Source organism: Mycteria americana, chromosome 2 (genome assembly GCF_035582795.1).
Source record: "Mycteria americana isolate JAX WOST 10 ecotype Jacksonville Zoo and Gardens chromosome 2, USCA_MyAme_1.0, whole genome shotgun sequence".
NCBI classification, from domain to species: domain Eukaryota; kingdom Metazoa; phylum Chordata; class Aves; order Ciconiiformes; family Ciconiidae; genus Mycteria; species Mycteria americana.
In genome coordinates, this window is record NC_134366.1 from 6,669,172 (window position 1) to 6,695,682 (window position 26,511).

The window sequence follows — 26,511 nt, forward strand, 5'->3', positions numbered from 1 at the left end:
TTGGGCTTCGAGCAGAGGCAAGAAACCATGTGGTTCGCACACTGAAAATTTGTATAGAGTGCTGTTGCTCCAAGGCAGTGTGCAGATTTGAGGGCTAAAGAGAAAATCAGATTCTTAACATAGAAAAACTAGGATTTTCTGTTGAGAAATTCTATCTGTTATGATATGACTTACATAGGTTTACCAACTTTCACAGAGTTGCAGTAGTGAGGAGGAACTGTTTATTTTTAACTCTAAAGTTACTTGGAAAACTTTTTTCATTGCATGTGGTAGGGAGGCAAAAATAACAGCAGATTTCTGTTAATACCAGCTTTTTGCTATGATTATAATTTGTGTTTATTTTTATTATGCCCAAAAGAGACATCCTCTATTCCTGTGGTGTTACTAACTTTAAAGAAACTAAAAGTATACCATACTTGTGCTCCATCTGACATGATTTCTATTCCCTGCTCTCCAGAGAATGAGATTTTGCCTTCAGGAGAGCATTTTGATGTCTGTGTTCATACCTATTTGCTGTCATGTGCACAGTTGAATTTTCTGTGTCTTGTGGGGTCTTCTGTGTGAAACAGTGGTTTGCGTTTGCTGATGCTAATGGAGGATCATCAGCATCACTGTGTTTGTCTCAGAATCACTTGTGGTCACTGTCAACTCATGGGCAGTGAACCATAACCAGAATGTGCAATAAGGTCCTTAATTAGCAGTTGTGATTTGTCTCTGTGAGAATCTTAACCTAAATTAAAGCAATCAAAAGATACTTTATATCAAATTCCATAGAGTTCTTCATCAGTGGATGCCACAATCTAGTTATGTATTGCATGACTTTGTTTTGCGGGATCCATTTCTTGAAAATATAAAGTGTCTTTCTCAGGCTCAAGTAATTTTCCTTCCAGCTATTACGGTTGAAGTTACTAGATGTGTTTGGTGTGTAAGTAAAGTAATGTTGATTCTTCCATTGATTTTTTTATAAACATGTTTGTTTTCTCTCTGTAAAACACTTTTTTACTTTCTGTGCATGAGTGTTGTGTGAATAACAGAGAGGCTGTTGAATAGGTCAGTATACAAATTTCAGAATTAGATTTACAGATGCATCAGTTGACAATAGTGACTTATTTGTTTGAAACTTAAGTTCCATTCCCTCTTGTATCCGTTTGGTATCTTGTGTCCATTTTGTAATTTTAGCCAATTATAGACACAGTATCTTTAAGACACAGATACATCTACAGGTGTATCTTAAAGGGGGAGGTAGTGAGAAGGATTAGGTTTTCAATGATCTGAGTTTCAGACTTCTAACATATTATTATGACCAGGGGTCCCTGGTCAGTGAGCTGTTGAGGGAAGGTCGCAATCAGATAGGAGAAGGAGGGAAATGGTGCTGAATTTGTTAGGAACTTAAATAGCAGTCTCATTCCTATAAATGGGAAAAATAGGAAGAGAAACCTTGTATGAACCCTCCTCCCTCTAAGACAGAGGCACGCATTGTGTGTCTGTTATCCCACTGAATACAGGAGACGCAGATTTCTAGCATTATACCACAGAGTATTTCTCAGTAGGTGGAAGCTAGCAGACGAGGCGGCTGGATAGAATTTGAGGATAAGAGGGTCATGCAGTGTGCATGAACTGTCAGATGCCTTGGTATCCTTAATGACTGTATTTATCTGATCAGTAATTTAAAGCAGCATCTAGTGTTTAGAGTTATGGCACAGTCACAAGATACATTTAATTATGCAAAAATCTGTTTTTTCAGCTCTTGACATCTGCACACTCCCAGTCATTAGACTAATGGTGGTGTACTAATGCTACCAAGGAAAAATATTTTTCTTGTGCTCTGGCAATAAAAAGGAAAAATAAGAGTGCTATACTTTGCAGTTAATGGAAGAGACAGATCCATGTCAAGAACATGGTGACTAAATTAACAGCATTAGTAATTTCTATAATGAACGTTATATTTTTGTTGTTAAACTTCAGCTTTTTTTTTCTTTTTTTTTCTGTATACTGAGGAATAATAAATGAAACTGAGAAGAACACAATGTTCTTCCTATGAAGCTAGTTTTCTGTCCCCTCCCCCCTCCTTTAAGAAACTGGCTTCCTCATAGGAGAAAGTAAATTTCACATAGTAACACAAGAAAAGTTACTTGTCTAAATGTTTTGCTCTTAGCTGCAAGTCCTAAGGCTTTCTTTTAACAGCTACAGTTACAAATCTTGTTGTTTTCCATGCCTTCCTTTTTTCCGATTGTAGATATTACAGTGTACAAAAAGGGCAGAAGGAGTGCAACTCTTTTTGCTCTTTTGAGTTCTGTCTTTACTCCCTGTGCCCCATTTTTCACAGGAACGGATTGATGAAGAAGATGCAGCAGAAAAAGTACTTCCAGGTAAGGATCTTTTTTGTATTTAGTCATTCTAGCTGGAACAGCATTGTAAATGTGGCTGCTTTTGACCGTAGCAGATATAGTGTCATTATAGAATGATGCTTTACTCATCTTTAAGATTCTGCTGTCTTAATTGAACTTGCCTTGAGAACATACTATTGCTTTCTGGAAAAATAACTTACGCTGGAACTTAAAATGACTTATTGTTATTTGCTTCACAGAACACTTAGCGTCTTTATTTCTTTAAAACCATCTGTAGTTGTTTCCTTTGCTGATGATACCTATCAAGCAAAGTGTTTGATCACAATTGTTTTTCTGTTTGGATGCATTAGGGCTGCCTGGCTTTTAATGGCAGTGTAGTTCCTTCAGTAGAATTCTTCCAGCAAAACCGATAGTAATTCTTATCATCAGGAAAGATGATAGGAAAGATTTAAAATCTACCCAATAAAGAGTAAAAAAAATTTTTGGACAGTAGTGGGTTCTGTTGATGTAACTGTAAGAGATATAACTGTACTTAGCAATAGGGCTTACCATTAATTTATACCTGCTAGTATCCAATACCTGTTGCTATGTTTATACATAACTTTTATTTAAATAAATATAAGCGATTTCAGATATGAGGGTAAATGTGGTTTTTATTTTGCTCAAACAAGGTTTGTATATTTTAACAGAAGTTAGGGCATAATGTGATACTGAATGTATTTTAGGCTCTGATCTTGTATATATGAGATAGTGTATTTGACTTTGAGATTTTGTCGTTATAAGGTACAATGAACATACATCATAGCCTGGGAACAATAAAAAATAGAAATTAAGAATGAAAACCATATATGTAACTCAGATTTCTAACCAAATATGTAACTCAGATTTCTAACCAAAAGCTTTTAATGAAGGGCAAAATTTGTGCCATTATTTAATATATGCTAGAAAGTTCATCTGGTTAAAACCTCAGAATGAAAAGTGAAGCAGGACAGCTTTTGCTTTCATATATATTTTATATATATATTTCTGATTGAACAGAAAAACCTCTTTGCTTTTAATAAATGTAACTGTGATTTCAGCAGAAAGAAAATAATTGATTAATATTTAGGTGGTTATTCTTCAAAAGCGTCACCCGTGCACTTTTTCCTTTTTTACAGTGTTCCCAGTGAGATCACGAAATTTCCTTTATTGCTGTCAGAAGAGCAACCAAGCTCCTCCCTCCATCCCGCCCCCAGGCATCCCAATACAAAAGAAAACTTTCTGCATGGGAGCTAACTAGGCAGATAGGATGTTCCTTTGAACGGAGTGGTGAAGGTGAGAAAATGAAGACTTTCTGTGTCTTTGAAAATACAAGCTGGCTGAAATTAGCTTAAGAAATCAGTGTGAGGGTTTTTTATTTTGAAAGGGATGTTGTAAGTATTTTGGTTTTGCTAAATACTTGTATACTATAAGAAATTTCAATTTCTAATTTTCTTAATTTAAATCTATGTATGTTTGATAAAAATAGGGATATATGTATACATGTGTGTATATATATGCAAAAAATATGTGCACACATGCTTTTAAGTCTTAGATGTGGTTTTATTTTAGATACAGGTAGCATGTACATGAGAAAATGTGCCTTTAATGTAGAACTACTATATTGCTGTAAACATGCAGCTCTTTCTTTGGTTCACATGTGGCAGTATAACATTTTACTAAACATTAATATATTTCTCATATTAGTTACTGACTACTTTTTGTCTTGTAGTTTGTTATATTGGCTTATGCACAGTAGTCCTTAAATTGGCTTTAGTACTATCTAATCTGAGCTGTACTTATCTCAAGATAGTGGAATTTCTTTACCTACACAAATCTGGAATGTTTTTCTCACAAAAATGCTGGTGAGTGATTTTTTTTTTTTTCAGGATATTTAAGTAATGCACAATCTAGCCTGTTGCATACATTTCTGATTTTGGAGGCAGTGAGTGAATAATTTTATTATATTATATTGATATGGTGAATAGCTTTTTTATATTACATCTGATTTAAAAAAAAACCACCAATAGATATTTATCCAAACACAAAGTTGTTGTTGGCGGGGGTTGCAGGGAGTGGGGGACAAAATGCTAGGTGGAAGAAATGGCCATGTATTTTAGAAACAGGAGTAGTCCAATAAAATTTCCAAGTTTTATTTTAGAAAGGACTAAGATAAATCTGTTAAATCTGTTGATTAATATGGGTAGTTAAATAGAATAAAATGGTGATCAGAGAGCAGAATTATCTTCTCTTTATTGAAACTGAGTAGGTGATAGCAGTAGCTTTTTATAAGGTATTGTACAACACAGAAAAGAGAATTCTTAGCCTATTTCGTAAGGTGTTGCTGTGAGCTGCTTTCTCATTTTTTCTTTTTCCACATGAACATCTTTTTCCAGATGAACAGCGGTTCATCTGTTTCAGAAATATTTGAGCTACATATAAAAAATAGTGTTTTCATTCCTTTTTTAATCATCTTTTTTGTGGAAAGTAAGTTATTATTTTTAATAATGGGCATTCATTGCAGTATACCTGTCTAGTGCATCCATGGTAATGATGAACTTGGAGATGCTTATAATATTCAGAGTTTTCAGATTGGTGTTTCCTGTTGTATATAGTGAACTGATTGAATGTAAAGTTTGAAATCTGAGATAGCTAATACAGACTATTGGCTTTGCTAGCATCTGGTTCTGCTTTTGTGGATCATATAGGAAGGTGACTCCAGAGTGCTAGAGGTCTCTGCTTAACAGCAAGGAAAGTTTTGGCAGCTATGGAATGATTCAGTGCCAGACTGATACCTAAATGCAGCTCTCTGTGTGTGATCTAGGTGTTTAAACTCCCATTACAGTCAGTGGAGATTTAGTTAATGTTGTTACTGGAGTTTTAGATGATTTTAAAGTACCTGTCTCCCTTTGGTCATTTGGATATCTCTAGCCTTGATTGACTATACATACCACTAGATATCCACTGACTGTCATGGGAGTTAGGATGCCTTGTTCACATGCAGGACCTCAACGAAGATGTCTTTGTCTGCAGACTGTATCCATCCGTAACATCTTTGTGTTTCTGTATGTCTGACCTATGTGTTAATATAAATTTGTATATTTTTAAGGTACTAAAAAGGCTACTGATTTTGTTGATATAGCTGAAAAGACCATCTTGTTCCGTGAACCAAAACTGAATGTGATTTATGTACTGAAGTGTGGTTAAGTACTCCTTCGTGAACTGCTTGGAAATAACTGGTTCTGGATGTTTTGTTATTATCATTGTCTGAACTGTGTATAAGATTTATTAAAATTTTATTTTGCAAATGCTCACTTAAAATGAGTTTTGACAAATACACTGATTGGTCAAAACGAGCTTTTTGGAAATACTGTGGATAAGTACTGAAAAAGGAACATGGCTCTGACTAGAGCATAGATTTTAATAATTCCAGTCCTGTGGTGGTGAATCTCATGGTAAGTATTGCTCATGTTTTATTCTTTTATTTATTCATTTTAAGATACTTCTTGACCTATGTTAAGCAGATAGTTATTTGATTTTGTGCTTTCAAACAAAATCCTACCACAGGGACACATTTTTATTCTTTATTCCCGTGTGAAAGAGTCTACTAAATGCATACTAAAACCAAACTAAACAGATAGTTTACCCTTTATTTTTTCAGATCCAGGTGCTCACAGGAAATATTCAGTGGGTGGCTATTGACAAGGGAGTGAATAGAAATAATTTGAGACTCAGAATTGATTACTATACATGTAGAACTAGATTGAAACACAAATAAGGACATTTTTCTATTTATGTTCCTACTAGTTTTCCCATCTTATACTTGGGAAACTCCTCCTCAAAAAATGCCCCTTACTGACTTTGATAGTGTTTTACTGAGCAGTTTTATTAGTTTAAATTCCTCCCTTACGAACCATTGAATATCTTATGGTCAGTAGTTTGGTTGCTGTTACCTTGTTGCATATGAAAGGAACTCTACCTACTTTTAGGGAGCTGAAAGGAGTTCTGAAATTCACATAAATGGAACCAAATTAAGGAGTTGCGTATAGGGCTTGAATTTGTATTTTGTTTTCCATTCTAAAAGTCTAAATCTGTTAGTTATATCTCTAGTGATTAGTCATGACTCCAGTGAGCACTTTGTAATTTGTGTCTGTGAAACATTGTATTAATAGACTCATTTTTTGGCAGTACTTTGCTATTCTAGAGAAAATAGTCCTAAAGGAGAGCTTTTCTCGTAAGAAATTTTTATAGATAATTGTACTATAGTAGTGCCCATGTGTCCATTTCATTTAATGACTTGTTTTTCGTCTCTTTTTAATACTTTGCAGATCATTTGTTCAGTAAATTTCATCAGTATACCTGGAATTCCTTGGGTTTTGACATAACAAGATTCTGTGTCATTTCCACAGTATCCAAAGTCAGCCTTAAGACAGTTAGACTAACCTAAAACTGTGGCTAGCTATATACACTGAATTCAGTTAATCTCAAGATGAGAAAAATAAGTAATTTCCATTTTAATTAGAAAACAAAAAGGTGAATTTGAAGACATATTTTTGTATCCCTGATCCTGTAGAGAGTGATCCTTTAGTAACTGAAGGTCCCACCAGTGCATTTGTATCGGTTACTGATGGACCGTGCTCTACTATAGGACCAGAGATATCAAAACCTGTCGTAGGATTTGCAATTCTTAATTTAATTTAAATGGAAATTTCTTACATATCCTGTATATGAAATTAACAGATCTGGACTCTAGCCTTGTATTTGCCTTCAGCAGCATGCTTTGGGTAGTGTATTGTTAGGATTTCCCCAGACTAACTTATATTTACACACCCAAGTTTGTTCTCCCAGGTTCTAGAAGAAATCCCATTCAGTAGTGCTTTAGCTTACTTCTGAGAACACTTGTTCTGTAGCTTCCCTCCCAGAATCGTTTACTAGGGAGACTTTTCTATCCAGTGCAAAGACTGAAATTATTTCTAAGGGTAACACTTTTCCTCAGTGTCTTGACTTAATTCAGCTAGTTCAGCAGCATATGATGAGGTGGCTGTGTTCAGCTGAGCTTCAGGAATTTTGAGTAGTCACTCTGTCTTTTCAAATTTTTTTAGTCACCTGTATCACAAGGATTTTTTCAGTCACATCATCTTAGCTTCCTTTTCCCTAACCTGCGTCACAATCTGTAAATGCTTGGCAGTTGATGAAAGGCCAAAAAGTCTGTTGTTCCACATGAGCACAAGTACATTGCTGGTACAGGTCTTTTGAAGAAATCTCACGTTGTCCATGAATGCTTATCAATTATGACTTCTAGTCACTGCTGCTGAAGGGGATGTGCAGGGCTTTTTTTGCTCTTGATCACTGCTTTTGACAGATTCAGCCTTCATTTTTTTTTGAAAATTCAGTTCAGAAATCCTTAATACTAAAACAATGTATTAACTAAAGCCATTTTCTTTGTTTCATTTATTACAGTCAATGTAGTTACCTAAAAGCTCAGTCTCTCTGTTGTCCTTAAAACTGCTTTGAAGATAAAATTAATCTTCTTAGAATTATTAAAAATTGAAAAAAAAAAAAAAAGAGCATGTTGATTTTCACTTTGTCTTTTGAGCTTTCCATTAGAAATGGGTCTGTGTGGTTTTGCAAAGTAACAGTTCTTTGATTATATACTTTCAATTTGTTACCATGGTAAATTTTGATCTCTGAGTCGTGGCCCTGATCAGATCTGAACTTGCTTGTAAAGTCCCAGGAGGAAGAAAAAACCTCAAAATCCCCTAAACCAAAACAAAATTGTTGCACAGTCATTCTGGCTCCAGACAGTTGCATATTCTTTTTAAAGAAATATACCTATGCATTTAAAGAAAAGAGCTATAATTACAAGAGAGTATTGATTCTCTGTCATGGTCCACACGTGAGCTCACAAAACTGAAGTAGCATAGCTGGACTTTGGGCAATCAAAAACACAGAGTGTTTTAAAGACTTGTTGCTGACCAGAAGTGTTTATTAGATGGGAGCAGTTGGCTTTGACATAAGTCACAAAGGGCAAGTCGTCCTGTAATGGGTCAAAATTTTCTTCATCTTTTGCGGATGAGAACTGCAGGCGTGTAAATTGCTGTCACCTACAAGTAATGTGGTAAATTTGGGCCAGAAGTCATTAGTAACTGAATACTTACGGTGATTTGCCTTAAGTCACTTCAGTGCTTCTCATTACCTTGCCACCCTTCCCCTTTGTCAGTAATTTAAACTCAAGCAGAATAATTGAAAATAAATTCTTAAGGTACTCTGCTTATCCTGAGAAGGATTGCAGTATTTGTGAATATGTCAGAACGTGAAGATGCTTCATCATATTTACCTTTTCCCAGGCTGGTATGGGAGGCAAAATTGGCCCATAGCTGTCAGCATGAAGAAACAAGTCAATGACTCGGATCAAAATCCAAGTAGTTAGTAGTAATTAAATTTGTTTCTTCTGATGTGTGGAAAGAGTAATTATTGAACAAATAGACATAACCAAGATCTCCAGAAACAGCAGACGCTCTAGTGCAGAGCCACAAAGCATTAAGGCACTGTGGAATTCTAGGACAGACTAATCTTCCTGTTGACCTGCAGTTGTGAGGAGGGCAATACCAGATTTACTTCATTATTTGGTTTGTAGTAGTCCTTTATGATGTCTTTAGATTGTTTAAATTCTGCATAACAGTCAGTGGGTACGGAGCTTCATGAAGGTTGATCGGTGGTCAAATCACTTCCTAGAGAAGTTTGTTTTGAGGAAGTGCAGGTCCCTGGCTTTTCTAAGCATATAGAACAGGGGTGGTCACAAGCAGAATTACGCACAGCAGCTATCCCAGTTCTATCACTGGTGTTACTGTAATTTTTTGAGAACTGTGTACTAAATGATTCTTCATTATCAAGTCTTGGTGTGAAAGTACGCAGGACTCATTGTCAGCAAAGTTAGTGAAATAATATGAAGCAGCACGCTATGCTTTGTAGTGTGATACATCATACCGTTTGTACACTTGTGATAACTCATGTCAAGGCAAATTAATTTCAACAGATGTCTTATAAAAACTTCAGGAAATCTGGAGGTATATTTGAAACTCAGATGTTTCCCAGACACTGCATCTTGGTTTTGGCCTCAGTTTATAAAAGTTTGTAATACAATTTGTTATTTAATGTCAATGCAAATATTCTTTCATCAAACCACATATGGTAGAGCCTCAGTTGTGGCCACATTCTCAGTTTCCTACTCAACAAAATTAGAAAAAAGCCTCATGAGCAGAGCTTTTCAGCCATAACTAAATGGCACAAGGGAAAGAGTTCAGAGTTGGAACAACAGGAAGAGCAAAGCACAAACATGACTAACAAATCAGCAGAATCAGAGGAGAGCAAAGCTCAAGACAGATAAGGTAAAACCTGCCATTTCTTGTGTTGTTTTTACTACAAGACATAAATACCTCCTTGGATGTACTCAAAACTCAACTGGACAAAGCCTTGAGCCAAATTCAGTGTTGGCCTTGCTTTGAGCAGAGGATGGATCTGATGAGCTTCAGGGTCCTTTCCAATTAGACCGTTTTGTGATCCCATGTAAGCAGCAGGGGTGGTAGATATGGAACTAACTTCTGTTTGCAAGAAGTAAAGAGGTACAGTAACTGAAGTGCAAGGCTGCTGATACTATAAGCTGCTACAGAGAGAAACAATTAGATGATTGTCAGAGTTCTGACAGAGATGTGATTTTGACGCTTCCTAGCTGGAAAGGCAAAGGAAAAAAGTCTCTCTTCTGCAACCTGAATTATACAGGGGGGATCCAGAATCAGTTGTTGATCTTTGTCGGTTTTGTTTTACGTTACCCTTTCTTCTAAATGAATGTGCTTCTAGTTGGTTTTGCTTTATATCCTGGGGTGCATCAAACACAGCATAACCAGCCAGTCAAAAGAGGTGATTATCCCGCTGTATTCAGCGTTGGTGTGGCCTCGCCTGGAGCACTGTGTGCAGTTCTGGGCCCCACCATTTCAGAAGGAGGTGAAGGTCTCTGAATGCATCCAGAGGAGGGCGACAAAGCTGGAGAAAGGGCTGGAAGGAATGTCCTGTGAGGAGCGGCTACGGGCTTGGGGCTTGTGTGGTTTGGAGAAGAGGAGGCTGAGGGGCGACCTCATTGCTCTCCACAGCTTCCTGAGGAGACGTGGAGAGGGAGGTGGTGATCTCTTCTCCCTGGTATCCAGTGATAGGACGCGTGGGAATGGTTCAAAGCTGGGCCAGGGGAGGGTTAGACTGGACGTGAGGAAGCATTTCTTTACCGAGAGGGTGGTCAAACACTGGAGCAGGCTTCCTAGAGAGGCGGTCGATGCCCCAAGCCTGTCAGTGTTTAAGAGGCGTTTGGACAATGCCCGTAACAACGTGCTTTAACTTTTGGTCAGCCCTGAAGTGGTCAGGCAGTTGGACTAGATGATTGTTGTAGGTCCCTTCCAACTGAAATATGCTGTTCTATGCTATTTTCAGACGGGGTTTCACAGAAGAAGAAATAATTTATCTAATGGGTATTAGTTTTAAGTTGTGTATTATTTCTGTTATTTTCTAATTATCAATAGCTTTCTCTTTTAAGTTACTTCTAGCACTGAAAACAAACATATGGAAGGAAAAATGGATCCCGTGTTTTGGCCATCAGGAGCTAACAGCTTTCGACGTTTCACCCCTGAGTCTTTGGCAGCAATTGAGGAAAGAATTGCTAAGAAAAAAAAGCAGCAAGCCAAAGTTAAGCGGGAGAATAAGGACCAAGGAGTTGAAGATAAACTTACTCCTCAGCTTGATCTGAAAACCTGCAAAAAACTGCCGTCTCTGTATGGGGATCTTCCTGTGGAGCTCATTGGGGAACCCCTGGAAGATTTGGATCCATACTACAGTGATCACAAGGTTAAAACTTTCAAAAGCATTTTTTAATTTAATTTTGTCTGCTGAACTCTTGAGAGATAGTAAAAGCTCTATTCAGGAGATGCTGGTTTTTGATTGTTCTGTAGACAGATCTTCAAACATTATTAGCGTTTTTTTGGGGCAGGAGTGCTAAGGTATGTTCCACATTATGTAATGAAACGGTGTTTTAAGTTCCAGTCAGCAATCAGAATTAATTATGAAAATATGATACACTTGATAGGTACACTTTGATAGGAAACATATTCTGGGATAACTGATGCTTTGTTTTCCAGAGCAGTTTCTATGATGTCTGTGGGGCTGAACTCACTGTTGTATAAACAGTGCCTGTCAAACAGTAGATCACGCTGGAATTGCTGACTTACTGCAGATGGTTTTTGCTGAATTACAAATATTATACAAATTAGGGGAGACATGTTTGAGATATTTCCAGTACTCCGTGTAGCAAAGACATCTTGTCATTATAGTGAATTAATTTTCTGTCATTTTATGTCTCATCAGCTTTGTTTATTGTACCATATTTATATTGCATATACTCCATGCTATTGCAAAGTGTTTTGTTGCCTTTGGGAGTGTGTAAAGTAGATGCTCTAGGAATCCCTTCTAAATGAAATGTCTGTTGTATGATTGCTCACTGTTGAGGGGGACTTGAGCTGAAGAGCAGAAGGTTCCATCCGGTCCTATGTTGCTGTCTTTTATGTATACCAGCAAGTCACTGGAATATAATAATTTAATCAGAGAACATACAGAAAGCTTTGTTCTTCCAGAGGTTTTTTTCTCAAAGTAATCAAAGTGATATTCTTGATAAAGAGAAACTAAGGCTGATTCAGTTGAAGAAATTTAGGTAAAAGTTAGTGAACTGTGTTTTTGATTTAAGAGATTTCATTTTTACTTCATGTGCCAAAAGTACTGAGCTGCATGAACCTTAAGGTAGCTTACAGGGAATTTACAGTGTTACTTGATAATTCAGAGATAGTGAAAAATTAAAATTCACTGGACTGAATTCTGGCAGTCCTACACAATATGTATTTTGTAAATAATCTTGTAGCCTATAAAACTATCCAAGAGTAAGGTACTTTTGAGTGTGATTAACACCATTGTTGCAGTCCCACAATAGTATCCTTTAATTATTCTGACCAAGTGAATATCATAATTTGCTCTTCAAATTCATTCCCATTACTACTTCTTCCTCACAGGCAGTAATGAACTTTTATATAGGTGATGTCTTTCTTTCAAAATGTATCATCAGGTCACAGCTCCAAGTAAGAATACAAGAAAGCTTTACTCATAATTGCAGTTAGATATAGTTCTAGATGCAGATTTGAAAACCTAAACATTTAATTTTTAGGGGAAAATTTTGTTTTGTTAAAATATTTCATATGCTATGAATCTTTTTTTTTTTTTTAATAGACTTTTATGGTGATAAATAAAAGGAGGACTATTTTCCGGTTTACTGCCACGCCTGCCTTGTGTATAGTTGGTCCTTTTAATCCAGTCAGAAAAGCAGCAATTAAAATTCTGATCCATTCATATCCTTTTATTGGTTTCTCTTATTTCAGTTTTAAAAGACACTGTACCATTTTCTGTCATTCTGTTCCTCTGTTCATATTAATGTAAATGTAAGCTCATGTGGCTGTGATAGAAATTTTTAAAAAGTTATATTTAATCTTGTTTTACAACAGCTAAGATATTTACATGGTGTTGGTACAAGTAAAAATGTCAAAAAGCTCATATTTAAATTCAGATTTGCAGATACCGTTATGAAACAACATTTAGAGGCTACTGTATGATATTTTAGCCCTTTTCCAGAACTTTTTCTAGATCTCTACTATGGTGACAAGCTGAAATTTAAAAAAAAAAACAAAAAACAAACAAAAAAAAGAACACAAACCAAACAAACAGAACAAACAGTAACTCCTTAGTTATTAAAACATGAAGGATGTGATTTACGCCAATGCTTTGCAGAAAGAGTCTGATGTTATCATAAGAAATGTATTCCATACTCAAGTTTAGAAAGTTCTGAAGAGTGCCCATTTTATATATTTTTGCAAAAATATAAACGTCATTTGAAGAATGTAAAAATGTGAAGGATCACAGGTACGAAACCACAAGCTGAATAGTTTCTGCTCTTTCTGCCAAACATCTGTTTTCATTTGGAATCATTAATTTGTAGAAATAGGTCCTTTTATGGGAACTTATGGCTGACTTCGAATGCGTATTCATGCTATTAGAAATTACTAAATTTGCTGTTCAGTCGCAAATAAACCTAAATTTAAGGCCAATGTTTGTTTTTCAAAAAACCCCACTTTTATTAGGTGACAAGTGAACTTTCATGAAAGGATGTTTTTTCTTATGTATGTTTTCATCGCCTGCCACATAAAATGAGAAGGTTTTCTGAACTCATGGCAGAGCATAGGTGTCTCTTGTAGGAATGTGTATATGGACTCCCAGTTTCAAAGAACACTGGTTATTGATAATTAAGCTTTTTCATCTGTTTTTCCTAGGCTTAAGAACCCTAGTTATTATGGGGTTGTGGCCCATTTCTCTTTACTCCATGCTCCTGCTGGGAAGAAATGGAGGTTTCTAAAGTTTCAAATAACAGTAGGCATCAGAGGACTCAGATTTTTTTCATTTATTTATGTTCCTCATCTTTTCTGTAAAACATATTATGTCCCACTAATGTCCTAACTTCCAAAACTATCTCCACATGCAGATAATTCATTGTTATTTTTAAACCATTAAGTTTACCCAGCTGAGCAGAAGTTTGATCTGACATCAGTTTCTTTGGAAAGCACATGAAAAGTCCTGAGCATATTCAAACCCAAAGTAATTATTTGAAAATATGCATGGTTTTTTTGTGTGTAAATCAGCAACTTTTCTGAACGTCATTGTTTTATAATATAGCACTTTTTCCTTAACTTACTATTCACATTATTTGTTGGCTTTATTACATGTACTGTGGTACTCAATTGTGCTTCCATGGCTGTAACTAAGCTTTCAGAAGCACTCAGCTGGACTGAGTAAGTATCTCAGTTGCCATTTGTTCACTCTTTTTCTAAGGCTACTAACATGCTGGACTGAAAAATTTAAACAATGTGGTGATCATTGAAAATTGAAAATTAAAAATTTTCAATTTGAAAATTCTCAGACATATCTCTGAGGAAGATTTAGGATTATTATTATTATAACACACAGTCTTCTGTGGAGCTTCAGTGCCTTTTCTTAGAGGCTTACACCATATGCCCTTTTCTCTACATCGGCTAATTTTGCCATCTGGTGTAACACAGAAGGTTGCCCCATTTTTCCTTTTAAGGATTAAGCCTTTTAGAGAGACCGTGCAGCAGGATTCTAACTTAATATCTCTCATTCTAAGGCAATAATCTGAATGTCTGTTATGACCGGCTCCTGCAAAATGTATAAAGGGATAAATATTCATTCCATTCTTTCTTGCTGTTTCCTGGGGACACCCCTAGTTCAGTTGTTCACATTAGGAAGCCATCTATTTATAATATCTTGTTACCTTTTGTAATTGTGCACTGTATCCAGTGTAACTTGAGTTAATGTTTAGAACTAAATCTTGAAAATGTGTCTGGAGCCTCAGAGGTTCTATAATTTTAATTCCTCTTATTTTGGGGTAAGCATGGTGATAATGATAGCTTAATTTTATGTAGGATTTCTTTCAGTTATAGAGTATTTGTCAGAATAAATGTATAAAATGTGCAAACTTTACAGGCTAAAATAAGTCTTTGCTGTTATTATTCTGTGGAAATGTTGAGGCTTTGAAATTTTCCAGCCTGCTTTAGAACACAAACACAGTCTTAACATTTTTTAACAAGGAAATGTAAGCTATCCTTCATCCAGAAATAGTATGGTATGCTTATGTGAACATTTGTGATTATAGATTTACATGGAAACCTTACTAAAATTCAGGAAGACATCTTCTTATACCTGTGATGTTTCTGAAAGTAATGTAACCTGTGCTTTCCATCCAGTAACTAAATCACAGAAAAGGTAGATATGTGCCTGAATGCGTCTCAATCTCATTAATATTTTTATTTCTATAACTTTAATATACACTTTCCTTCTCAGGTATCTTTTTACTGGCATATATACTGGTGAAATATTGATAAAAATATTAGCAAGAGGATTTGTTTGGAATGAATTTACCTTTCTTCGAGATCCCTGGAACTGTTTGGATCTTGTCGTTACTGTCGTAATGTAAGTAAAACTCAGTTGTTCTTTTACACTCAAGGGACAAACACGCAGTTAAAATGCTATTTGATATTGCTGAAGTTCTTTAGAGTGGTTGGCATCCTACCTGCTTAAGAGCTACTGTGGTTGAATCGCCCTTTGCATATGTGCAAAGAGAAAAATAGTCATAGACCTTAAAGCAAGAACTAAATGCAAAGCTCATCTTAGAACTGTTTGATTGTTCTCAATTTAGTATGTATTTAAATTTTGTTAAGAGGCAACTGCATAGACAGCCGAAACCAAGCATGCCTCTTCATATTGTATTAGTTGTACTCTGGATCAGATGAAACTCATTTGAGAAGGATCCAAAGTGGGTCACAAGGTGTTGAAAGACATGGTGATAAACAGCAGATGAAATGCCAAGAATGTAAAGTGATGCTCAAGGTAAAACAGACCTAGTTTTACATACACAGTTATGGGCTTTGAAATAGGTTTCACTTTTTGGGAAGACAATGTTGGAGTTAAAATAGACCATCTTGTGAAAACATCACTCCAGCGTGCAATCATGGTCAGAGAAGGAAATAGAAAATGAGGACATTGTGGGTAAGAACTAAAGAAAGAAGCAGAACACATAGTTATTTCACTGTGTGGCCTGTATTGTCCTTCAAGACTATATGTAGTTTTGCTTCTGACATCTCAAAAGATGACAGAATTAAAAAAGATGCAGAGAAGTTGTATATCTTGTATTTCCCCTAATAAGAAAGTAAACAGAGTAGAACTCTTTATGAAAAAAATACAGAACAGGAACATGGTTGAAGTCTGTGGCACAGAGCCAAAAAGAGAATATTTTTTTTTTTCTCCTACAATGAGAGCTAAAGGCACCAAATGAAGTTGTAAGATGGCAGAATAAGAAAGAAGGGAGTAGTTTTTCACACTACGTGTAGGCATATTCCCATAGGAGGTTGTGGATGCAAAAAACTTAGTTGCATTCAGAAGGCTTCTGGACAAAATCCTGGGTGAAAACACATTAAGGGTTATTTTTAACACAAAGATACTATGTCTTGTTCAGGAAGTCCCTGAGCTGTAAATTTGCTGGAAGAATTAAATCTGGGAAGCATCACTGCCTTGATTCTAAACTCCCCTCTAAGCATCTGTTGTAGGTCATTCTTGAAGACAGGGTAATAGGCCACATGGATCACTGCTGTGGTCAATTTTAAATTCGTATCAAACCCAACTATCTAGGTGGACAATAAATGAGGAAGAAACCAAGTCAGAATTTGCATCTCAAATACAGAATGTTAATCTCAAAAGCAAAATAGTCTTACTTGCAGCAGGGAACAGATTCACTCATGCCCAGTCTCAGAGCTTTCAAAGCAAATCTCTGTCATTTAGCATTTCTGAATAGTTTTCAGTTGTCTTGCTCTAATCCATTAGAGGTGTAGAGTAATTTAGATTGGAAGGGACCTCTGGAGATCATGTGGTCCAGGTCCATGCTAAAAGCAGGACTAATTTAGATTAGGTTGCTCAGGACTTTGTCCAGTCAAGTTCTGAGTTTCTCTAAGCGTAGAGATTCAACAGTCTCTCTGAGTAACCCATCCCAACCACATTGTGGTATTTTTTTCTCCCAAAGTTCTAATTGAAATATCTCGTGTAGCAACTTATGTCTGCTGCCTCTCAGCCTTTCATGGTGACCTTCTAAGAACAGCTTGGCTCCATCTTCTCTAAGCCCTTACATTGGGCAGCTGAAGACAGAAATAAGATTGCTGCTCCATCACCCCGTTAGACTACTCTTCTTCAGACTCAACAAATCCAATCCAGCCTAACAATTTAACCATCTAATTGTCTTATTGCCCCCCTTAGAGCCCTGGTTGGACCTGCTCCAGTATGTAAAATGTCTTTCTTGTCCTGGAGAGCCCAAAGCTGGACACAGTACTACAGATTCAGTCTCAGAAATCACTTCCTTCAATGTATGAGCTAGACTCCTCAACATATGAGCTAGACTCATGCTAATCTAGCCCAATATGTGATAGACATGCTGTGTCACGAGGGTGCCCTGCTCATTCATGTTCAATTTGTCTGCCCTGACCACAGGTCCATTTTCTGCAAAGCTGTGCGTTATCCAGTCTGCCCTCAGTTCCTACTTGTGGTCATGACGACTCAGGTGCAAGACTTTGCCTTTGCTTGTGCTGAACTTATGAGGTTTCTACAGCCCATAACTCCAGTCTGTCAAGCTCACTCTGCAGAGCAGCCTTGCTACCCAGTGTATTGACTGCTCCCCTCCCCCCCCCCCCGCCCCAATTTAATATTTGTGAACTTGCTGAGGCAAACTCTGTTCCATTCTTCAGGATGTTAATGAAGTTGTTGAACAATATTGGCCCCAGGACTGACCCATGAGGGATGCCACTAGTAACCAGCTGCCAGCTGAACTTCGTCCCTTTGATCACAGCACATAGATGCATGGATGATATTTCACTTCCACAGATTTTGACACTAGACTCAGGGACCTACTCTTACCTCACTGGTAAAGACTAAATCAAGGTAGCGTTGAGTAGTTTCAGCTTTTGCATGTCCCTTGTCACTAGGTTCCCTGCTTCCTTGAACAACTGGCCCACAGTTTCCTTAGTCAGCTTTTCACTGCTGATGTACTTAAAGTAACCCTTCTTGTTGCCCTTCACATCCCTTGCTAGCTTCAACTTCAGCTGAACTTTGTCTTTCCTTGCTTCATCCCTGCGTGCTTGGCAATGTCTTAGTGTCCCTTCCCAGAGCTGTCTCTGCTTCAGCCTTCTGCACACTTCCTTTTTGAATATGAGATTAGTCAGGAGCTCCCTGTTCAGACAAGCTGGTTTTCTGCCACATCCACTTGACTTTCTACAGAGTAGAGTGCATCGATCCTGTGCTTTGAAGAAAATACCCTTGAAGATCAACAGGTTGTTCTGGGGGCCACTTTTCCCTTTGGGGCAGTTTCAGATCCCTGAACATGCTGAAATCTGCTGTTCTAAAGTCCAAGATTTTTATTCTGGTGTTCGTCTTGCTTACTTCTCTCCAGGTCTTAAACTCCACCATCTCATGGGCTTTGTAGCAAAGGCTGCCATCAGCTGTCATATCCCTGAGTGATTTTTCCTTACTTGTAAATAATAGGTTATGTACTCAGATGTCATCACACACATCTGTATGTATATGAACAAAGCTTTCTTATGGGTAATCTATAAACCAGTAAGGAGCTTACACATTGTTAATAATCAGTAACTATCAAGTAGTCCAACAGCTGTATGAACAATTTCCTTTTAAGGTTCTACTTGCCTACCTGTACTCCTAATTCATTTGTGTTCAAGCAGATATAAGCACTTTGCAGTATAGTATCGCCTGGGTTTTTGGGTCCTATCATGCAACAAATAAAAGTATTTGGAAATTAACAGTTAACTCAAATGCATTTATTACTTAAGGTACTTGAGAATTATTTAGTCTTACAGGCTAGGCAAAGCCATAGTGTTCTGATCTACTGCTGACAGAAGTCATGCTTTGAGTGGGAGGTTGCCTAGGTCACCTCCAGAGTTCCTTTCCAGCCAACGTTTCTCAGATTCTGCTATTGAGACTTTTTATTTTAACGAGTTCTGTTACCAGTTTTGACCTTGTCATAAGACGAGTCACAATTCACATCCATTCTGACATGAAAGAAGTCTTATAAAATATGGGATAACCTGTTGAAGTGCTGTATAGAATATGCAACTCTGAAAATCCTCATTTTCTGAAATTTTCAAATTGTTGAAATGATTAAATTGAAACTAGTTTCAATATTCAAGTTCTTAGCTGACTGTTAAATAAAAGTTAGAAAGACAGCCATGTGGTACAGAATTAACATATTGTAAACCTAGTGTTTTGCTCAACTCCCTTCTCCTAAAGTATATGTTATGTAGTTTTGAGATAGTTGCAACATATACTTTCTTGTCATCTAAATCAGAGTAGCCTCAGTAGGAGAGGGTTTTATATTTATTTGACATTTTCATGAATAAACACTTCAAAAGTTAAGCATCCAAATCCACACTAAGTAAAAACTTGTTATGTTTCTTTTCAGAGGCACTATTCAAAAGTCTCATTATTTTATATCAATACCTAGAAGCGGACTTAGATTCCTAAGTTTAGACATCTACCTTAGGACATATCTGACCTGTTTATTTTCTGTAACTTACTCATTACTGTGTGTTCCATATGCATATGCTCTGAAAAGCTAGATCTTTGTCATTCAGTAATACAGTGGTTTAATTTTACAGGTATGTTACTATGTGTAAAAGTACGGCCAAGGTTTCAGCTCTTCGAACTTTCAGAGTACTGAGGACTTTGAAAGCTATTTCAGTAATACCAGGTAAGGAACAACATGTCTTACTAATTTTCTCTCTGCTTCAGCAGTATGCTATTTCTAATTCCTCTCCTGTTCTTGTCTTCAGTTTTCTGGTCACTTTTTGTGATGGTTAACGGGATCTCAAGGTGTGACTGTTTTGCAGTCTGTAGTAACTCTCAGCAGCATCCTGACAGAATATTTTTTTATCATCTTTCCTCAAAATGATTTTGACGCAGGCAAATTTTTGTATTTTCTGCTTTTTCTATCCCATCATTAATGTTTAATTTTACTTAGCGCAGTGCCTTTGGCTTTTTACTTTTGTCTTTCCTGAGCAGCACACCCTATTCAATACATTGTCTTAAAATAATGATGGCTATACCACCATATTTCTGGTTTCACGTTATACTTCATTAGCTTAATCTTCTATGATTTATTTCCCAGAATGCTGACTTCACAATATTTCAGAGTTTTACATTTGTTTGTTTACTGACCACAGCCACTATCTGGATTGAGCATGATACTTTCATCAACAGTATTTTGCATATGCTGTCCAGGTATTCAATATTTTTGTAAGTTGTGCCACTAATTAGGATACCAAAGTATGGATTTCAGAATCTAATGGCAAAAACTCATTTGAAGATCTATAAATGGCTATATATCCCATTGTCATAATATATATTAACTTTATAATTTCTATGCAATTACAAATGTATTTTTGATTTTGCTATGGAATTATAACAGGAATTAAACATAGAACGTGTTTAATTTTTAATGCCAAAACCACTTGTCAATACTTTTCCTTTCCTATTCACCATGGAGAACAGAGATGAAATTTAATTTTACTTTTTTCTTATGAAAGAGTTCTAGAAGAATCCTCTATGTCACTCTCTGCCTATGCCATGTTTCAAATTCAGTTATTCTGCCAGAATATTGGTCTTCAGTTTATATATGGCCCATTTTCACAAAATCACAGAATGGTTTCACAGAATCACAGGTCATCTGGTCCAGCCTCCCTGGTCAAGCAGGGCTACCTAGAGCTGGTTGCCCAGGACCGTGGCCAGATGGCTTTTGCATATCTCCAAGGAGGGAGACTCCACAACCTCCCTGGGCAACCTGTGCCCGTGCTCAGTCACCCTCACAGTAGAAAAGTGTTTCCTGATGTTCAGAGGGAACCTCCTATGTTTCTGTTTGTGCCCATGGCCTCTGGTCCTGTCACTGGGCACCACTGAAAAGAGCCTGGCTCCCTCCTCTTTGCACCCTCCCTTCAGGTATTTACATACATTGATGAGATCCCCCTGAGCCTTCTCTTCTCCAGGCTGAGCAGTCCCAGCTCTCTCAGCCTCTCCTCACGGCAGAGGTGCCCCACTCCATCATCTTTGTGGGCCTTTGCTGGCCTCTCCCCAGTATGTCCATGTCTCTCTTGTACTGGGGAGCCCAGAACTGGACACAGGACTCCAGGTGTGGCCTCACCAGCGATGAGCAGAGGGGAAGGATCACCTCCCTCGACCTGCTGGCCGTGCTTTGCCCTATGTAGCCCAGGATACCATTCACCTTCTTTGCCGCAAGGGCACATTGCTGGCTCATGTTCAACTTGGTGTCCACCAGGACCCCCAGGTCCTTTTCTGCTAATCTTCCTTCCAGCTGGGTGGTCCCCAACATATATCTGTTCCCTTCCCAGTGTCATAAATGTTCTTTTGCTTTTAAACTGCTGACATCTGTAAGGCATTATCTTCTAAGACAGAATTCCCTGAGGTCAGCAGAAGCTATCCTTTATTGTAATGTGTATTTGGCACAATGTGAAGTACTTGGTTAATGTTAATCAAGCACAGAAATCTCTCCATATTCATTAAAGCTCCTGAGAGTTTGCTTACATGCCATCTTAATTTAGAATTTTCAAGTTAGCAAAATTAGCGTTAGAAGGAAGTAAAAGCCAAATAAGTTATGATTAGGAAATTTAAGTAAAAATACTTTACTCATTCCTATGCTTTGTTTTACCTCTTTTAATACTCTGAAGTTACAAAACCATTTACAGTGATCGTTTTTAACATAATTGCGACTGTTGTATATTTCCATATGGGAACACTACTGCATTCCTCTTCTCATATTGCCTATTATTGAATCTTATTTTTCTAGGTCTGAAAGTCATCGTAAATTCACTTATTGAATCTGTTAAGAAACTTACTGATGTGTTGATCTTGACTGTTTTTTGCTTGAGTATATTTGCTCTAATAGGCCTCCAGCTTTTTATGGGCAATTTAAAATCCAAATGTGTCCTCAGTAATACTACATACAATGACACATTATGTAAGGACGCCAAGATATATGTACCAAATGATGAAGGTAAATTTTATTCTTTTCTCCCTTTACATAATCTGTGTATCTTCCTATGTATGTCTTGTTTTTTCACAGAGATGTTAAGATATATTTGCATGTATTTCTCACAAGAAGGTATGTCCTTCCATTTGCACAAGTAGTAATATGAAGTCTCTGGGACAACTGAATGTGAGATTAGTGAATGTGGGATTTGGAGAAAGATTAGCAGTCTGTGGGACAGAAGGGACTGAGTTTTCTATAAGCATTTGCTTCTTTACCTATGCACGTTACACGGGGATCCTAATTTTAGGGGTACTGCACAGAGAATTATTTTTTCCATCACTTAAGCTGTATCATTCAGGGATTTTGCCTACTTCTCCCAGAGATTCTTATTGTTATTGGAGATCAAATAAATTCTTACATTGTGAGTTATGCAGTTGATAATTTTTTTTTTTAAATTGCCATAGGGACTAATCTGCTGAGAAACAGCCCTATGTGCCCTTTGTTGTGAAAGGAGTCTTTCACAGAGATTTGGTCCATCAGGCTGTTTTTTAAAGTGCAGTAATTATGGTTTAATGTCAGAGTGCTGTAGGAACTGACAACTGATTTTATGATTCCTTGATTTTTGTTTTATTAGATATCTGCTACAGAATTGATAAATATGAAATATTGCTCTGTGGGTTCAGTTCAGATCCTAAGTAAGTGAACAAAACGGTTTTAGTACTTTCTTATTTTTTCCTCCAGATGTACTGTGGTTTTATTTTTGGCCTAAAGGAATGGTGATGATTTTTCAGGAGGGTGGAATGTGTGTGTGGGGGTTATTAAATTAAAACGCAGATATTTCACATCAGAAAAAGAATGCAGTAAGGTACTAGGATACAAGCAATTATATATGTTCTTTGTTGCTAGCCACTGGTAATATAATGGTAATGTAGAATGATATAAAGGAGGAGGGGAACAGATCAGTAAAGAGTTGTGAGATATTAATAAACTCTCCTCTCCTCATCTTGCTTAATTATTTAAAAGTAAACATATTTCCATTTTTTCCCCTCTCTATGTGTTTGTTTGAATGCATCCTACATGAGTGGAGAGTTTCTGTCTAGTCAGAAACGAGACAGAACTAGACTTTCTATCTAGTTTCTTTGACTAGACAAATGGCTTTCTAGGATTGTCTGATATAAATCAGCCCTTCTGGCAGAATTATATAGGGGAATAATGGAAAGGACTTTCAGATAAACTGAACAAAATGTTTGATGTTGTGTACTGGGTGCTTTCAGGTACAATCTAATTCTGCAAGTAAGTATTGTTTAACATTTCTTTTGTGGTTAGCAAAGAGTGCCCAGAAAACTATAGCTGCCAGAGGGCTGGGAAGAATCCTGACTTTGGTTATACAAGTTTTGATCATTTTGGCTGGGCCTTCCTTTCTTTATTCCGTCTGATGACACAGGATTACTGGGAGCGTCTCTACAGACAAGTAGGTACTTTTCTTACCTGCTAGAATGACTTTAAACATGCAGTTTAGAGTTTTATGTCCACTAGAACAATCTGCACCTGTTTTAACATTACTGATACCAAATTTCTTTTAAAATCAATATAAATATTAAGGAAGTAGCTTCAAGTGACTAAGTTGTAACACCTTTTGCAAGTGACATTGATGCGAGCAATCCTGATGTGAACGCTCATAGTTTTGTTGGAGAACATACTTGGGTCAGTGATTAATAGCTAAATGTTAATAAGTAACTACCAAAGGATTGGGGTATATAGTAGATCTGTCTAGTGAGCTCACTGCTGCTGCAGGGGATATGAGGACTTGTTACATACTCTGTTTTCATTCCTTTTAGGTCCTGACTCCTCACCAAACCTTTTGGGTTAAGATATACACTTACAATTGAGATCATTTTTGACAACTGGTACTAAAAAAATTGGAGCCTTTATGTTTTGATTCAGAGAGTTAAATGTAACTTCTAAATTCTGGTTTTTGACAAAAATGATACAAAAATTGCTCTCTAGAGAACTCTCTCAGTACAGAACTCTCTGGATCCCTTACATCTATGCAGTGCCTTTGCTAGAAGGGAATTATCCTCTGCCTTGTTCTATAGCTTTCATATGGTCCACTTTAACTTTTTTCCAGCAACCTTTATTAACTGAGATTTTTTTTTTAAATGGATACATCTTCTTTTTGCCATTTGTAGGTCATATGGTTTTTAGCTTTTATTGTCTCAGAGCTTAATTTTGAGCCATCTCCTCTGCTGCCATTTAAAAAAATGTAAGAATAAGCAATCAGTATAAATATTGCCTCTGATTCACTAATTATAGTATCTTTCACAATTGTTTAGATAATCCTAGCTTTCATCCTTATTATTGAGTTTTATTAATTTCTTCTGTAGTCACCTGTATATCTCTTTACAGCTGAAGTTTCTCTTCTCATAACTTAAACTCTGATGATCATTTGCCCGATTTGCTGGGAGATATTTCATTTAATTTTAAGAATGGATTTTGTTAATTCTTCTCTGCAGTACATGGCATCATTATGAATGTTTGGTGGTCTGTTGCATAAAGAGAAAACACTGTATCATCACAGAGAAGTTTTTAAGAGCTGAAATTTATTTACTTGAAGGCCAGGGGAACTCCTGACTAAATGTATTTCTAGATCTTCTCTATAACTTAGGCCAGAGGTATATCCTACTCTTGTTTAAAGAAAACAGTGCAGTATGTTGACCTTTTGTATTGTATAGGAAAATAAATTGTTTAAAGTTAGTTTGAAATTCTATTGTAAATCTTAGTTTGTTAAGAATTTATTACAGCCTCTACTTTTCCTCACAGACTATCCGTACATCTGGAAAGAACTACATTTTATTTTTTCTGGGGGTCATCTTTCTATGCTCATTTTATCTCTTCAATCTGATCTTGGCTGTAGTAACTATGGCATATGAAGAGCAAAATAGAGCTACCGTTGCTGAAACAGAGGCAAAGGAAAAATTACTTCAGGATGCCAAACAAATTCTAGAGAAAGAACAGGTTTGTAAATTATTATATATAATACATAATATGTGGTTCCTTTTGTTTTCTTCTGTTTGTGAATTAGAGAAATAAAGTTTTTAATTAAACATGTGCTTCTTACAATACTTTCTCACACTTCATTTCTCTTTCTCTCTGTGTCTTTATAAATACACATGTGTAGGTATATATATTTAAATATATATACACATTTCTGTGATACAAACAAACATCATGAGTCCAAGTTAAATCGTATTAAGTTTTAGGATTTGCAGACCTGACATTGTATAGGAATGGCTTGCTGGCAAGCCATAGCTTTTATGGTATTGCGTAAGTGCCTGCGCTCTGTGGTTTGCCCCATTCTTGTACACTACCACGATTGCTGTGTACAACAATTCCTTTCTCTGGATATTCCTTCTTGCTATTGCTGTGTAGTTTCAGGAAGGAAGTATGAGTGAATAAGTTTGTATCCATAAGAAAAGTTGTCATTTCTACAGTTCCCTAAGATTGGAAGTTCTGATGCTGATAGATTTCAGGATTGATTAAAAATGCAAGCTTTCTGAGAGCCACTGTGCACAGCTATGTGAGGGGTGTCATGCCTCTTTTTGAGCGATTGCATGCAGAAGGTCTACCAGTTGACAAGAGCAGGAATAGTCTTTGGCCAAGCGAATGCTGTTAGTTCCATATTAACGTAGAAGGACATCCAGAGGGTGCGTTAGTTTCTTTGCTGTGGGTTTGGAGAGCTAATAGACACACATCAGATTTCTACAGTGTTTCCTCCTGGCACAGCATTGCCTAGATTCATTCATTCCTTGGCCTGTAGGAGACTAGAGATCACGTTGTTGTTTTTATTTTATTCCTGAGAATAAAATAAACTGAGCTGAGGCAACAAGATAGATTGAAAATTATTATAAGACATATTTGATCTTCTAGCTTTTTATAAAAGATACCTTTGATTTACTGCTAACAATCAGAAAAGTCAGACTTGTAAGAGGACATACAAATATTCTCTAGCAACTCTCCAGTTTCATTGTTAAATGAGAGGCATCACCAGGTTACCAGATTCCTCCTCTACAGCTGTCGACAGGCCTGTAGTGTTTCTCTGTCTGAAATTCCAGCTTGCCAAGCTTTACTTAGGCTTTTCTTCCTTCTATTTTTCTTTCAACAGGATTAGTAGTTAAGAAAGGTTTAACATTTTAGGATTTAGTTCAAGCCTTTAGTCTTCTGTTGTCTTTGGGCTCAAGGCCCTTTCAAAGCAAGGAAAGGAAAGTAAAAGGATACACCTTAATATTCCATAATTCAGATACAAAATACAGTATCTGAAGTGGCAAGGACAAAATTTAATTATAGTAGTTGATAAGTAACCCTGCTTTATCTTTCAGTATTGTGAATAACATTTTGTAC

General features: G+C 36.7%; 1 protein-coding gene across 1 annotated transcript in view; it reads left to right on the top strand.

Annotated features, from left to right (window-relative positions):
• The first annotated feature begins 1,796 nt into the window (after positions 1-1,796).
• The window catches only part of LOC142405258 (sodium channel protein type 5 subunit alpha-like), a 58,857-nt gene continuing 34,142 nt past the window's right edge, over positions 1,797-26,511 (top strand). The window contains exons 1-11 of the mRNA XM_075492325.1: positions 1,797-2,369; positions 3,506-3,662; positions 10,948-11,255; positions 12,681-12,799; positions 14,201-14,290; positions 15,360-15,488; positions 19,730-19,821; positions 21,931-22,137; positions 22,748-22,808; positions 23,440-23,584; positions 24,934-25,128. Coding sequence (XP_075348440.1) covers positions 10,974-11,255; positions 12,681-12,799; positions 14,201-14,290; positions 15,360-15,488; positions 19,730-19,821; positions 21,931-22,137; positions 22,748-22,808; positions 23,440-23,584; positions 24,934-25,128 — 1,320 coding nt within the window. The 5' untranslated portion in view covers positions 1,797-2,369; positions 3,506-3,662; positions 10,948-10,973. The remainder of the gene's footprint in view (positions 2,370-3,505; positions 3,663-10,947; positions 11,256-12,680; positions 12,800-14,200; positions 14,291-15,359; positions 15,489-19,729; positions 19,822-21,930; positions 22,138-22,747; positions 22,809-23,439; positions 23,585-24,933; positions 25,129-26,511) is intronic.